The sequence below is a fragment of the Equus caballus genome, chromosome 12, assembly GCF_041296265.1.
Source record: "Equus caballus isolate H_3958 breed thoroughbred chromosome 12, TB-T2T, whole genome shotgun sequence".
Taxonomy (NCBI): Eukaryota; Metazoa; Chordata; class Mammalia; order Perissodactyla; family Equidae; genus Equus; species Equus caballus.
Window position 1 is genome coordinate 23790848 of NC_091695.1, and position 13668 is coordinate 23804515.

Here is a 13668-nt window from a genome sequence, read left to right on the forward strand (position 1 = left end):
AATGCTCAGGACATATTCTAAACTAAAAGCTGCACTTTCTAAATTCAATTCTGTATACAATTTGATTCTCTAGTTTTTCTACAGTTTTGTACCATGATTTTAAAGTTATCTTTAGATTTCTTTACATCTTTGATCAGGTACTTCCACATAAATAAAAACCATGTTTGGATATTCTCAATATATACATAAAAAAGTGCTTTGCTATACTCTGCTTTGAACCCAGTGCAACCTTACACCAACACTCACATTGTTTCCTTAAACCTAATGTAGTCTAATGGGTCATTCAATTGATCTTCTTCAGCAAATTTCAAAAATACACAGGTAAAACCAATTAACTGATAAAAATGCCGATCTCTATTTTCTAGTACAACAGTGTCTTGCTCTGCAAACATTTGTGGGAGTACCATTCCATGGGGTTGACAAGTTAGATTCATAAGCTCTTTATATTGAATGTTCTTTGCGTGGGCTTCATTTATTCTACTCTTGGCGTAAGACAAATAGATCCAGTATTATTAATTCCACTTACGAGTTGAAGAAAAGGCTCAGAGAGGAGGAATGGCTCAGTGCTAACAAGAAAAAACTAACAGAACATCTGAGACTGGATGTTCATCTTCATGATCGTGAGATGAGGGATCTGTCCACTACATCATATTTTGCTCCATTGATACAATTGAAATTATCAGTCTTTCAGTCAAAAAAATGTGATTTTTCTGTGGAGAATATTCTGTCCTTGGTTATGGGTAAAAGGTGATAACTTCAAAATATTCACTCTCTATTCCTAGGTATACTTCATCAAAATGGTAGCACTGTTCTAAATATGAGTTAAAATAAGCAGGTAATTCTTCAATCACACTGAGTTCTTCAACATGTTAACAGAAAACAACTAACTCTCTAAAATGTTTCTAGCATTTCAATAGTGACCTCTAACATGTGTCTTTAGAATAATTAGCAAAAAAGTGATGCTTTTCTTTAACAACCTCTGTTCCTATATTCAGATGCCTAGCTTTGTGCCTCCAGTTCCCTATTTCCAGCCTCTCCATGTTCTGAATCTTGGACAAACATGTCAAGGAGGAGAGTCACTGAAACAATTTTCAATTAATTCAGCTATGTTTTTCTATGTTTGAGAACCTTTATTATTATTTCAAGGTAAATTATTTAGTTTAGGATATGGGTTGTTTGCGTGTGATTAAAACTTTGTACATAAATTCCGTGTAGCATAGAGAAGAAGAGGAACTTGTTTATATTTATACAGGTAGTTAATAGCAAGGATAAATATATCTTTTATAGAGGTGGACAAGAGCTGGAATCTTATTTGGTCAGCGGATAATATTACATAGCTCCCAAGAGCGTGGAAACTGGCATCAGACAGTTTCCTCTTAGGTTGCTACTTGATATATTAATGAATTTGTGTAGTTAACTGAACCTTCCAATTTTTTGTTTCCCTATATCTGAAATGAGTATCAAATGTTATGAGTTAAATTCATTCAAAATGTTTACAAAAGTTCACACATACTATGTATTTTCATTTAATATCATTTGATATATAATGATGCCCTTAATCTAAAAAATATTGAAAAGATTGTCTGTAGTAAATCCTGTATGACCTACATCTTTTTTAATGTATAAATCTCCCCCAAAACTTAAAAAGTCATACTAAAGATGTATTATATTCTGTCCATTTCAGATGAATTGAGTTTATTCTGTGTCCTGTGAATTCAACTCCACCTCATGGAAAATCAGAACAATGTCACAGAATTTGTTTTCATGGGGTTGTGGGGAAATAAGCAAATAGAGCTGCTGTTCTTTTTCTTGTTCCTGCTCTGTTACCTGACAGTCTTAATGGGGAACTTCATTATCTTACTCACAATCACCTGCAGCCATCTAATCCAACAACCAATGTACTACTTTCTCTGCCACCTTTCCCTCATGGACCTCTGCTACACCTCCACTGTGGTCCCCCGGCTAATCAGGGACTTAGCTGCAGCAAAAAAAAATATTTCCTATAACAACTGTATGACTCAGCTCTTCACTGCCCACTTACTGGCAGGTGTGGAAATATTTATCTTGGTATCCATGGCCTTTGACCGTTATGTTGCCATTGTCAAGCCTCTGCACTATATGGTCATAATGAACCGGCAGAGGTGTAACATGCTGATTGTTATGGCCTGGGTGGTGGGTTTTTGGCACTCTGTTGCTCTACTGCTCATGGTACTCAATTTACCTTTCTGTGGTCCTAATCAGATAGAGCACTACATATGTGATGTGAAGCCTCTTTTGAAACTTGTGTGCAAAGATATTCATGTTGTTAGTATCTTAGTGATTGCTAATTCAGGGATGGTGGTGGTTGCCATTTTTTTTGTCCTAGTAGCTTCTTATATACTCATATTATATAATCTTAGGACACATTCCTCTGCAGGACGACGCAAAGCTCTCTCAACCTGTAGCTCTCACATAACGGTTGTAGTTTTATTCTTTGTGCCCTGTATCTATACTTATGTTCTACCTGCAGGGAGTGAGAACAAGGATAAGGAAATCTCTGTGTTTTACACTGTGATTGCCCCCATGCTGAATCCTCTCATCTATACCCTGAGAAATGTGGAGATGAAAATCACCATGTGGAAGGTATGGTCTCAAATGGCACATTCAAATTTAAAGTTCCTAAGGTGATATTCATTGTAATTTCAGTCCTGTGTCCCAAGATAATTTATTCTTTGAGATGTTATAGAAAGCGTATAAACTGTCTTTGTGGAGTTGAACTAAATGACATCTGGCGTTATATGAACCAAATAAGCAAGCTACTGTGATTCAGAATGCAATCTGCACTTTAAAGGGTCTGACTAGTTCCAGGTGTGACTACTTCAATTTAAGGAATGCAAGACATGTCCTTCAAAAGCACATCTCTGGTAATATCACCAGCTTCTCCAAAAATTGATATTGAACCCTGGTTTCCTTGATATAAAATCCAACTTTCTCAGTTGTCTATCAGAATTTTTCAAAATTGGTCTGAGTATAACTAGTTAGTCTCAGAAATCACTAAACTGGAAGAAAGTATGGTGTTATGATGATAGGCTTTGGGGTCAGGGACAAATTGGTGAACTGACTCTGTAAGTTTGTATCTCTGTGCCTTTGCAATTTGCTTTAATTATTTGAAATTTTTTTAACAATTTTTTAAATTTTAAAAATTTTTTTAAAATTTTTAAATTTTTAAAAATATTTTTAAAATATCTATTATATAGGGTAAAAGTATACTTCATAAAGTTGTAATATTACTTCGGCTGATGCGTGTGAAGTTTTAGCATGGTACATGGCATACAGGAAACTCATCTTGGTCATTTTCCTCTTTCCTTACCCTTCATCCTATGTTTCCCTTTTCTTGGGTGCTTTCACTGGACCCCTCTACATTCTCCACACGTTCTCTAAAATATCTCACCGCTATGGTTTTATTTCTGCTATCCCTTCTGCTTACGACACCTCCACCTTTATGCTTTAGGGTCCATGTCTTACATACAATTTGTACTCCTGATGTTTTCTTCTTTGGGAAGATTTTACAGATCCATCAACAGACCCAAAATATTTCTGATACCTACCCTGTTTTTTCATTGGCATTCAACTGTACCTTTACTTTATTTCAAATAATCCTTTGCTCTATAGTAGTGTTTATTCTTATGAACTGCGTTTTACCAGTTTGACTGAGCCAGGTGATTATGTGTTGCATCTTTACTTTTCTTTGTATCTTTTTTCCAGCAATAAAGCTGGTACAAATTAAGATGTAAATAAACAGTTACTGAATTACATTGAAAAATATTATCTTCTCTTATTTGACTGTATACATTGTTCGCACGCATCTAGAACTTTTCCTTTTGTCTTTGACAATCATGCACTAATAATAAAATATGAATTGTTAGATAGGCTAAAAATTTAACATAAAGCTCATCTGTCTATCAGGGAGAGAATGAAATTCAGCAGACCCCTACCACCTGTAATGTCTTTTAACTTATTTATTTTCTGAACTAAGGAGGTACTAGTCTTCTAATTTTTGTTTATTCCCTTGTCCATTGAGGGACATAACCCAATCTCAGCACTGTGCTTTGGTTCCCATTTGTCTCAGCATTTCTCTCTGCCCAGGCACTTGTCTTATCAGCAGAATGATTTCATTGCTTCTACATCACTTGTTAATAAAGACAGTTTATGTCTCCTTTTCCAATTTTGATGACTCTTTTTTTTGTTAACATGTGTTCAGCAAAATTTCAGTATAATATCAATGTATAAAAAATTGTTTCTACTAGAACCAAACAATCAGAAGATACTGTTTATAATGTCATATGTAGTAGCATCAAAAATATGACACAAGAATAAATATCACAAAATATGTGTAAAAAATGTACATGAAAATTATTGAACTTAGTTGAGAGAAATTAAAGTAGACAATGATAGAGAATGATAGACAGCAATCCATGCTCATAGATCAGATGACATGACCACATTGAGGTCTATTCTATACCCCTTAAATTAATCTCAAATAAACCCACCACAAAAATTAAAGCAGGCATTGTTTTGCAATATAAACAATTACTTTAGTGTTGAAAATGAAAGGATATACATTAGCCCACACAACTTTATAAAAGAAGAAAACTTGTAGAACTTACACTACCTGATTTAAAAGTATATTATAAAGTTATGGTAATCAAAGTAGTTTCTTATTTTCAAAAGGTAGACAAGTAGATCAGTGGAACAGCCTAGAGAGTCCAGATGTATACTTGCACATTTATGGTCAACTAATTGTCAACAGAGATCTGTAGGCAATTCAGTGAAGAAAAGAGTCTTTCCAACAAATACTGATGGAATAATTGGACATCTATAGGCAGAAAAAGTAAACCTCTACCTATATATCACAACTTGTATAAAATTTAGTTCAGAATAGATCCAGATCTAAATGTAAAATACAAGTGTATAAATTTGTTACAATGAAATATGGGAGGGAATCATCATGATTTTGAATTAGACAAAGAGTTCTTAGACAGGATGCTAAAAGTATGTCCTATGAAGGAAAAGAGTGATAAACTGGACTTCATCTAAATGAAAACTTTTGCCATAAGAATGAGACAGCTAATAGGGTGAGCAAGCAAGTTACATGCTGGAAAAAATATTTTAAAATTATATAATTACTAAAGAACTACTATTCAGAATATATACAAGTCTTTCAAAACTCAGTAAGATGAAAATGAACAACCCAATAAAAGTATGGGTTAAAATGTTGAACAGATATTTCATCAAGGAAAACATACCCATTGCATAAGCACAAGAAAATACACTAAACATCATTAATCATTTGGTAAATGTAAATTAAAAAACTAAATGATATGGCTACATACCCATTTGAACGGCTAATTACTGAGTGTTTGCAAGTATGTGGAACAAGCAGGACTTACAACCCCCACAACTGGGGATATAAAATTGTACAACTACACTGAGAAACAGTTTGGAAATTTCTTTACAAATTACATACAAACTTCGTATATGACCAGACTTTCTAGTCCTTCACATTTTCCCAAGAGAAAAAAAATCTTTTGTACATAAAAAAAATTGTACATGAATTACTATAGCAGCTAATTAATGGTAGCCCAAATTTGGATGCAACTAAGATGCCTAAAATTGAGGAAAGAGATAAACAAATTGTGGAATTTTCATACAGTGGAATGACCTTAGAAGTAAAAAGGAATGCACATTGATATATAAAAAAACACAAGTGAATCTCAGAATATATAAGTTGAGTGAAATAAACCAGATACTCCCCTCCAAAAAGCAACCCATACAATATGCTTCCATTTTTATAAAATTCTAGAAAATGCAAATTAATCTACTGTTGCAGAAACAGATCAGTGTTTTGTTGGGCATGAGAATGGAGTGGGAGGATAGAATTACAAAGGGGCATGAGAAAACTTTGGGGAACTATTGATATGTTCATTATCTTGGTTTAAGCAATGGTTTTATAGGTATACACGTAGGTCAACATTTTCATATCATACATGTTAATTCTGTATTGTATTTCAATTACACTTCAATATATACTTGAAAAATATATATTCTTGTAATTGATCCTGTTACTTCTCCTCTGGCCATTCTGGGACTTCTAGATCTAGAAGGGAATTCAATGACACTTCTCAAATTATCTGTTCAAAAATGCATGTAAACCTTGTAGATCCTTCATGTGCTTAATACTTAGGTGCAATTTTACCACTTTTCATTATTTGGAAAATTATAAAGAAATATAAATTTTGGAAATAAGTCAATATAACCCTTGAAACCAAAGGTATTGACAGGGGATTCTAGAAAAGAAGGGTGAAAAGAACAAAATCAACTCTTAGCAGAGAAAGTTAAGATCATCTGAAATGAATTCAGGAATTGGGATCGTAAATGAGGTATTTCTACACATCTCTAAGGAGTATCGTGGTATGTTTGTGTGTGTTATTGGTAGAGATGTGACCAGTTATCTTCTCCTTCATATTGACACAGGCCAAGTTGAAGAAATTTTGCCAACATCAGACATTCTGTTGAAAGAGAAAACCAGTAAAACACAAGATTCTGATATCTTTCATTCAGAAGTTCTAGAATCTCTCATTTCCTCAGGGTTGCTACACTTTCAAAGCCTAGAGGTAGGTCATAAACATAGAAAAACCTGTTTTTTTCACTCACAGAGAGAAGTGTCTTTTTTTTGTTTTCTTTAGTAGCTGTTTGAGCTAGTCATTTAACCTCTAGAGGCTTGTGTTGTTATCTGCACAGTAGAGGTAACACTACTTATGTCAAAATATGCATTATTGTGAAGAAGAAATGATATAATGAACTTAAAGCAAGAAATAACTTCTCAAGACATTATTGTTATTATTAATGTTTTGTATCAGATAAGATACTATAAAAATTGATTTCCTGAAGTTTTAGTGTCTGAAGGAAACTTTTAATATATGGATTTGTGTCTGAGAGAGGGGAATTGGTTAACTGAACTTGAGTGTGTGCGACCTGCAGAAATGACATGGCATAGGAGAGAGGAGACAAATGGTAAATAGAATATATATTTTGTGTGTGTGTGTGTGTGAAGGGAGACTGGCCTTGACCTAACATCTGTTCCCAACTTCCTCTTTTTGCTTCAGGAAGATTGCCCCTAAGCTAACATCTGTGCAAATCTTCCCCTATTTTGTATGTGAGATGCCGCCACAGCATGGCTTGATGAGGTGTGTAGGTTTGTACCCAGGATCCCAACCCATAAACCCTGGGCTGCTAAAACAAAGCACATGAACTTAACCAATACGTCACTCGGCTGGCCCCAGAATAAAAGTTTTGCTGTATATTGAGTGCTGACTTCCTCTGATATTTTCATTATATCCTCACTTAATGATACACCATTTGTATCCTGATATGTGTATGGGGAGTAGAATGTCTATTCTTTTATCTTTTCTTTCCTCCCGTCTTCCATTCTCTAGCCAACTATTCCATCCGTGTTGGGCCCTGGAAACAAATAAGCTGGTTCCAGTCCTGATCTTTCAGGTCACTGATTTTATTGATCTATCTAATCTGTGCATGTAGGTTACTCTTGATAATGATCCCCATTTGAATGACAGCTGTCTGTCTTTGGTTTTCTTTGTCCTTTCTTAATTCATACTTTCTGGAAGCTAACTTAATACTATTCTATGCTACATTATTTGTCCTCTTTTTCATCAGAAAGTGAGATCCGCAAAAGCCAGGCAGAGTTTCTCTGACTAGAATATTTTAGTGTCTCCAGAGAAACAGTGCCCGAGCCAGGCTAACACAAAGAATTAAAGTTATTCCAGAAAATGCCAGAGACACCAGGGTCATTATCATGGACAGTGGCTCAGAGGCATTTGGTGAAGATCGGTTTAGAAATGCCTCTGGGATTATAATTTCTTAGAGGTTTCAAAGGCCTATTAATTTTGTGTTGTCATATCACTTTATATTCTGCATTCTGAACCAAACTTATTTTAAGCATAAACATAAAATAAATTACTCCTAGGACGTAAAATAGATGTTTGGTTTTGTAAGAATTTTGAAATACTTGTTTTTAAGTCTGACGATCCATTCTTGCATTCCTGATGGTTAGTGTATATTTAACTTCCACTTCTCTTACAAATGTATACAATATTCCAAGACACGTTGAGATTTTAAAAATAATTTTACACAATTCACCTAAATCTGTTTAAATAATTGTTTGTAAATCTCTGCATTCAGATTGAGATACTGGAAAAAAAACCTAGAGTGAATATCTTAAGAGGAAGTTCTTTACTCAATCTAAAACTCATTTTACAGATCTGATAAGTCAATGAATTAATTATGCCACTCTTCTTGGAGAATGTTCCACTGTGCTTTAGGATGATTATACACTAGTTAAATGTATTCTATTTAATTTCATTCTTAAGACCATACTTTCTCTGTAGCATAAGATAATTTTCTTACTATAAAGATATTTTAAGTGTTCACCAACCTGCTTATCTAACAGTTAACTTTAAAAAAATTTGTTTTAGGTAAATAAATTTATCTGTGAAATAAAGAATAGTCCATCTCCTAAACAAAGAATCAGTATTAACTATAATAAAGATAAAATTGATCAAAGACCCAAAAATTTATTACACTCTATTTAAGTACTGTTAACTGTTGAAAACTATGAGTATTTTTGCTTTGTTAAAATATATATATATAGTTAGGAACCCTTAAAGCAATATTAAATTCATAGTAGGGACAAATTGAGTTTTTCTCCTTGATAACATTAGAATTTAATAATAATTTAAAGTAGAATTGGTTTGTCATAGTATGGATCATTTTTTAATGCTATATCAGTTACCTATTCACCATTTAAAATGATCTTAAAGACACAGGTTTTATATTTGTGAATCACTGTGTTTGATGGCTTCTAAATTAGGTGTGAGTTAATTCATCAACACTGGATAAAACAGTTCCCATAGAGCATTCTTTGCATTCCACCCACTCTATTTCCATTTGTATAAATAATATCACATTATAAGTAACTGTACAAAATATGCAAATGTATTAATCTTTCATCCATTGATTAATGAAACAAGTAGTCACTGAGTGCTGACAACAAATCTCTCTTAGAGCTACATCCTGTATCATCTTCTTTTATTGACTCTAATTGCCTAGATTACATGTAAAAACATGAAATTTCTAGTAAAAGTCATAAGAAATAAACAATTCAAAATGGGCAATTACATTTTTTGACTCTATGGACAAGGCAAGTATATTTTAAAATGTGCAAAAATTTTTATTTTGTTAATTATGTAAATTAAACTTTTATTGTTATCTAAATAATGTAATTAACAGTAATAACATGGTTTCTTTAAAATCAATCTAACATTTAAAATAATCTTTAATTACATTGATGGTAATGTTGAAAAATGATATCATTATACTCTTTTCACATTAGATTTCACAACTGATTTATAAAATAAGACACAGGGGCCGGCACTCAGCCGGTTAAGTTTGCGCACTCAGCTTCCATGGCCTGGGATTTTTTTTTTTTTTTAATTTTATTTTTTTCCTTTTTCTCTTCAAAGCCCCCCAGTACATAGTTGTGTATTCTTCGTTGTGGGTCCCTCTAGTTGTGGCACGTGGGACGCTGCCTCAGCGTGGTTTGATGAGCAGTGCTGTGTCCGCGCCCAGGATTCGAACCAACGAAACACTGGGCCGCCTGCAGCGGAGAGAGCGAACTCAACCACTCGGCCACGGGGCCAGCCCCGATGGCCTAGGATTTTAGTAGTTGGGATCCGGGTTGTGGTCATGGCACTGCTCATCAAGCCATGTTGAGGCTGCGTCCCATCATAGCACTCACAACTGGAATATACTACTATGTACTGGGGGGCTTTGAGGAGAAGAGAAAAAAAGAAAATATTGGCAACAGATTTTAGCCCAAGTGCCAATCTTAAAAAAACAAAAAGACAGAGCCGGCCCGGTGGCACAGCGGTTAAGTGCACACCTTCTGCTTCTCGGCAGCCCAGGATTCGCTGGTTCGGGTCCCGGGTGCGGACGTGGCACTGCTTGGCAAAAGCCATGCTGTGGTAGGCGTCCCATGTATAAAGTAGAGGAGATGGGCGTGGAATTAGCTCAGGGCCGGTCTTCCTCAGCAAAAAGAGGGTTGGCAGTAGTTAGCTCAGGGCTAATCTTCCTAAAAAAAACCCCCCAAAAGACAAAAAATATACTGAATTCTATACATCAGGAATAACTAATATTAACATTCGATGCATGTCAATCCATTTGTGGCAAATCCTATATTGTTATTATCATGCTACTAATTTTTATACAGATTAATGTTTTCTTTCTTTTCAGATATTCACAAACTAAAATATATAGAGAGACAGAGAAATGTTTCAGAATTCATCCTTTTGGGATTTTCTTAAAATAAGAACATACAAATATTTTTCTTTGTGCTCCTTTTTTTTTGTGTGAGGAAAATTAGCTCTGAGCCAACACCCATAACAATCTTCCTCTACTTTTTGTGTGGGACACCTCCACAGCATGGCTGATGGGCAGAGTGGAGCTGGCCACATCTGGGACCCAAACCATGAACCCTGGGCCACCAAAGCAGCATGCAGAACCTTACACACTTGGCCACAGGACTGGCCCCTTGCTTTGTACTCTTCTTATTCTGTTATGTTGCCCTGTTTATAGGAAACCTCCTGATCGTTTTCTCCATTTGATGCAGCCCACTTTTTAATCAACCAGGTTATTTCCTCAACCAGGTATCCCTTATGAACATCTGCTATACCTCCTGTGTGACACCCAAACTCATTGGTGACCTACTACTGAGAAGAAATACCATTTCTTATAGTAATTTCATATTACAGGTCTTTACCATACACTTCTTTGGAAGTGTTAATGTCTTCATCATTAGAGTCATGGCCTTTGATCGTTGCTTTGCCATCTGCAAACCTCTCCATTCCATGACTATCATGAACAAGACAAGATACAGTCTCCTAGTCTTGGCTGCTTGGGCTAGTGGGGCTGTCCATTCCTTTCCTCAATTTTCAATGGCAATCAAGTCGCCCTTCTGTGATCCTAATGAAATTGATCACTAATTTTGTGATATATTTTCCTTTGCTGAAAGTTGCCTGTACTGATAGCTACATCACTGGTACCCTTGTAGCTGCCAATTCAGGAATGGTCACCTCAGTGATGTGGGGGACTGGAATTGGCCTCTCCAAGATATGTCTCTTTGTTATGAGGAAGCCTTTTGCTCTAAGCAAAGGATTAATTGGAGAAAGGGTTTCCTACATCTGGGAATAGAATAGATGATTGGCTGGCAAGGGAATAAACTAGTTTTAAAAGAGAAAAAGAAGAAAAGAAGGTTATAAGAAGATAAAATTTTTGTGATAATGAAGCAAGCTATCCATTAAAGCCAGTACCAAGTATAGAGGGAAGATTTCCAAGAAGAGAAACCCCGTGTTTCTCAGTGACCGATCCCTGAAAAAATGTATAGAGTTAAGCTGTTGTAAAATATATAGTGCAAAAAAGTAATTGCTTTGGCTGGCGAAAAATGAATGAAAGTTATGATCATCAGTGTTGAGGAAAGTTGATAAATATGTCACTGTAAACATTCCCTTTGTAAAAGAATACATTTATTTTTTGAGGAAGATTAGCCCTGAGCTAACATGCCTGCCACAGCTGGATTGATAAGCCTGCGGATCTGCTCCTGGGATCTGAACCTGTGAACCCTAGGCCACCAAAGAGGAGTGCGTGATCTTAACTGCTATGGCCCCAGGCCAGGCCCAAGAATATCTTTTTAATAATTAAGCCTCAATTTCCTCTCTATTGAAGGATATTGGCAAACATTATTTTAAAACTTGAATTTAAAAAGTCAAAAAACCACTTATTTTGAGAGATTTATATTTTCTTCCTTTTTTTTAGCAAAACCAGTTGTGGTTTACTCCTTGATCATGTATAGGTAATGTCAAACCAGTTAAACTATAATGAATCCAGCCTCCATGACTTATCAAGCAGGACGATATAGTCATCTCAGAGGCATACTGAACTTTGAGGCATCAAATATATATCTTCTGAAAAATAGTGGATAAAGTAGATAAAGGGGAAAATAATTTAAAGAGTAAGGGAGGTTCTGCCCTGCCCAATATTGCAACCAACGTTAGAGTGTGCATAGGATGTGAGATGCTATTCTGATCCTTTTTTTGGTGGGTTTCAGCTGTTACGTACCTCTAATAGTAAATGCATCTTGCAGAGATGAATGATTGGATCCCACTTTTACCATTTACTAGCTGTGTGACATTGGATAATTGTAACTACACTCAATATACACCTCATATCTTGACTTTTCAACCCAATGTGTATAAGATGAGACGTTATACTTTTATTACTATTAATAATGGCAATATATGAAAGATGCACACACACATATAAAAATAAATATCTGAAAATTACTGGATTTTTTGTATACTAACTGTAACTAGTGAGAATGAGAAAATCTAATGGAAAAATATATTGCCTTCTCAATAACAACAAAAGAGATGAAATATCTAGGAATAACTTAATAAGAAATATGAGATTTATTTGAGTAAATGGCAAGATTTTATTGCAAGTTATAAAAGAAGATTTCAATAAATAGAGCTATAACATGCTTTTGGATGAGAGAACTGAATATTATAAAGATATCAATTCCTATCAAATTAATTTATAGTTATTACTCTAACCCAAATCCCAATAGTGTCATTTTTGGAATATGACAAACCATTCTAAAGTGCATTTGGAAGACAAACAAGCAATCGTAACTAATATATCTTGAGGGGGATAAAAGGAGTGATTAGCTTTCCCAGAAAGTAAAACACAACAGAAAACAACAATAATATTATCAATTTGTTTCTACTGCTAGTGTAGTTTCGTAGAAAAAAATAGATATGCCAGAAATAACCTAGGGAATATATAATATGATGCTGATAAAGATGGCATGACAAAGAAGGAAGGAAGGGGAGAATTTTTCCATAAATTGTGCTAGATATTAGTGTGGGGTAGGAGAGGGTTGAAAGAGAGAATGGAGAGAAATTGTTTTCCTGAGTGTTTTTTTCTATGTACAGGGGTTTCAGCTCGAGTCACACTACAGACTTCTCTCTCAAGCCCTCACTTTCTCCCTCCCAGAGTAGGAGGAAGGAAATATCTAATAAATGAGTTTAGAAGAAAGTGCATGTGGCTCAGGACCCGCCTCTCCCTTTTGGATGTGCCTGCCTGTGGAGAGGCTGGGTGCTGTTCTGCTCTATGCTCTGTGATCCTGTAAAGAGGCAGTTCTTGCTCCCACCCCTCCCCCTAGGGGATTCAGTGAGGATCTAGCATGCCTTGCAATTGGGGGTGTGAGACAGCTAAATCTAGGGGTGAAGTGTTACCAAAAAACTTAGCTGTTTATCTAAAATTACGTGTTCTAATTGGCTTTAATTAGTAATAAAGAAGACAATGCTCTCCCCTCAGAATAGAGTGACTTTACTATATATATATAAAACAATGTAGAGATTTATGTTATGGAATCATTATAAAATGGTTGACATAGGAGGTTTTAAAATAAAAATTTAAAAGTACAAAGGCATATGCACTGTCAGTGTCTTTTGCCTCCATACAACCTTTTTCAGCACTACCAAAAGACTAATGGAA

General features: G+C 35.1%; 1 protein-coding gene and 1 pseudogene across 1 annotated transcript; both read left to right on the forward strand.

Annotated features, from left to right (window-relative positions):
* The first annotated feature begins 1728 nt into the window (after nucleotides 1-1728).
* OR4A123 (olfactory receptor family 4 subfamily A member 123) lies at nucleotides 1729-2667 on the forward strand. The gene has a single exon (NM_001391885.1). The coding sequence runs from the start codon at nucleotides 1729-1731 to the stop codon at nucleotides 2665-2667; it is 939 nt and encodes a 312-aa protein (NP_001378814.1).
* On the forward strand, nucleotides 10608-11292 carry OR4P83P (olfactory receptor family 4 subfamily P member 83, pseudogene; annotated as a pseudogene).

Coding starts and splice junctions, on each gene's coding strand:
- OR4A123 (NM_001391885.1), top strand. CDS start 1,729: ATGGAAAATCAGAACAATGTCACAGAATTTGTTTTCATGGGGTTGTGG.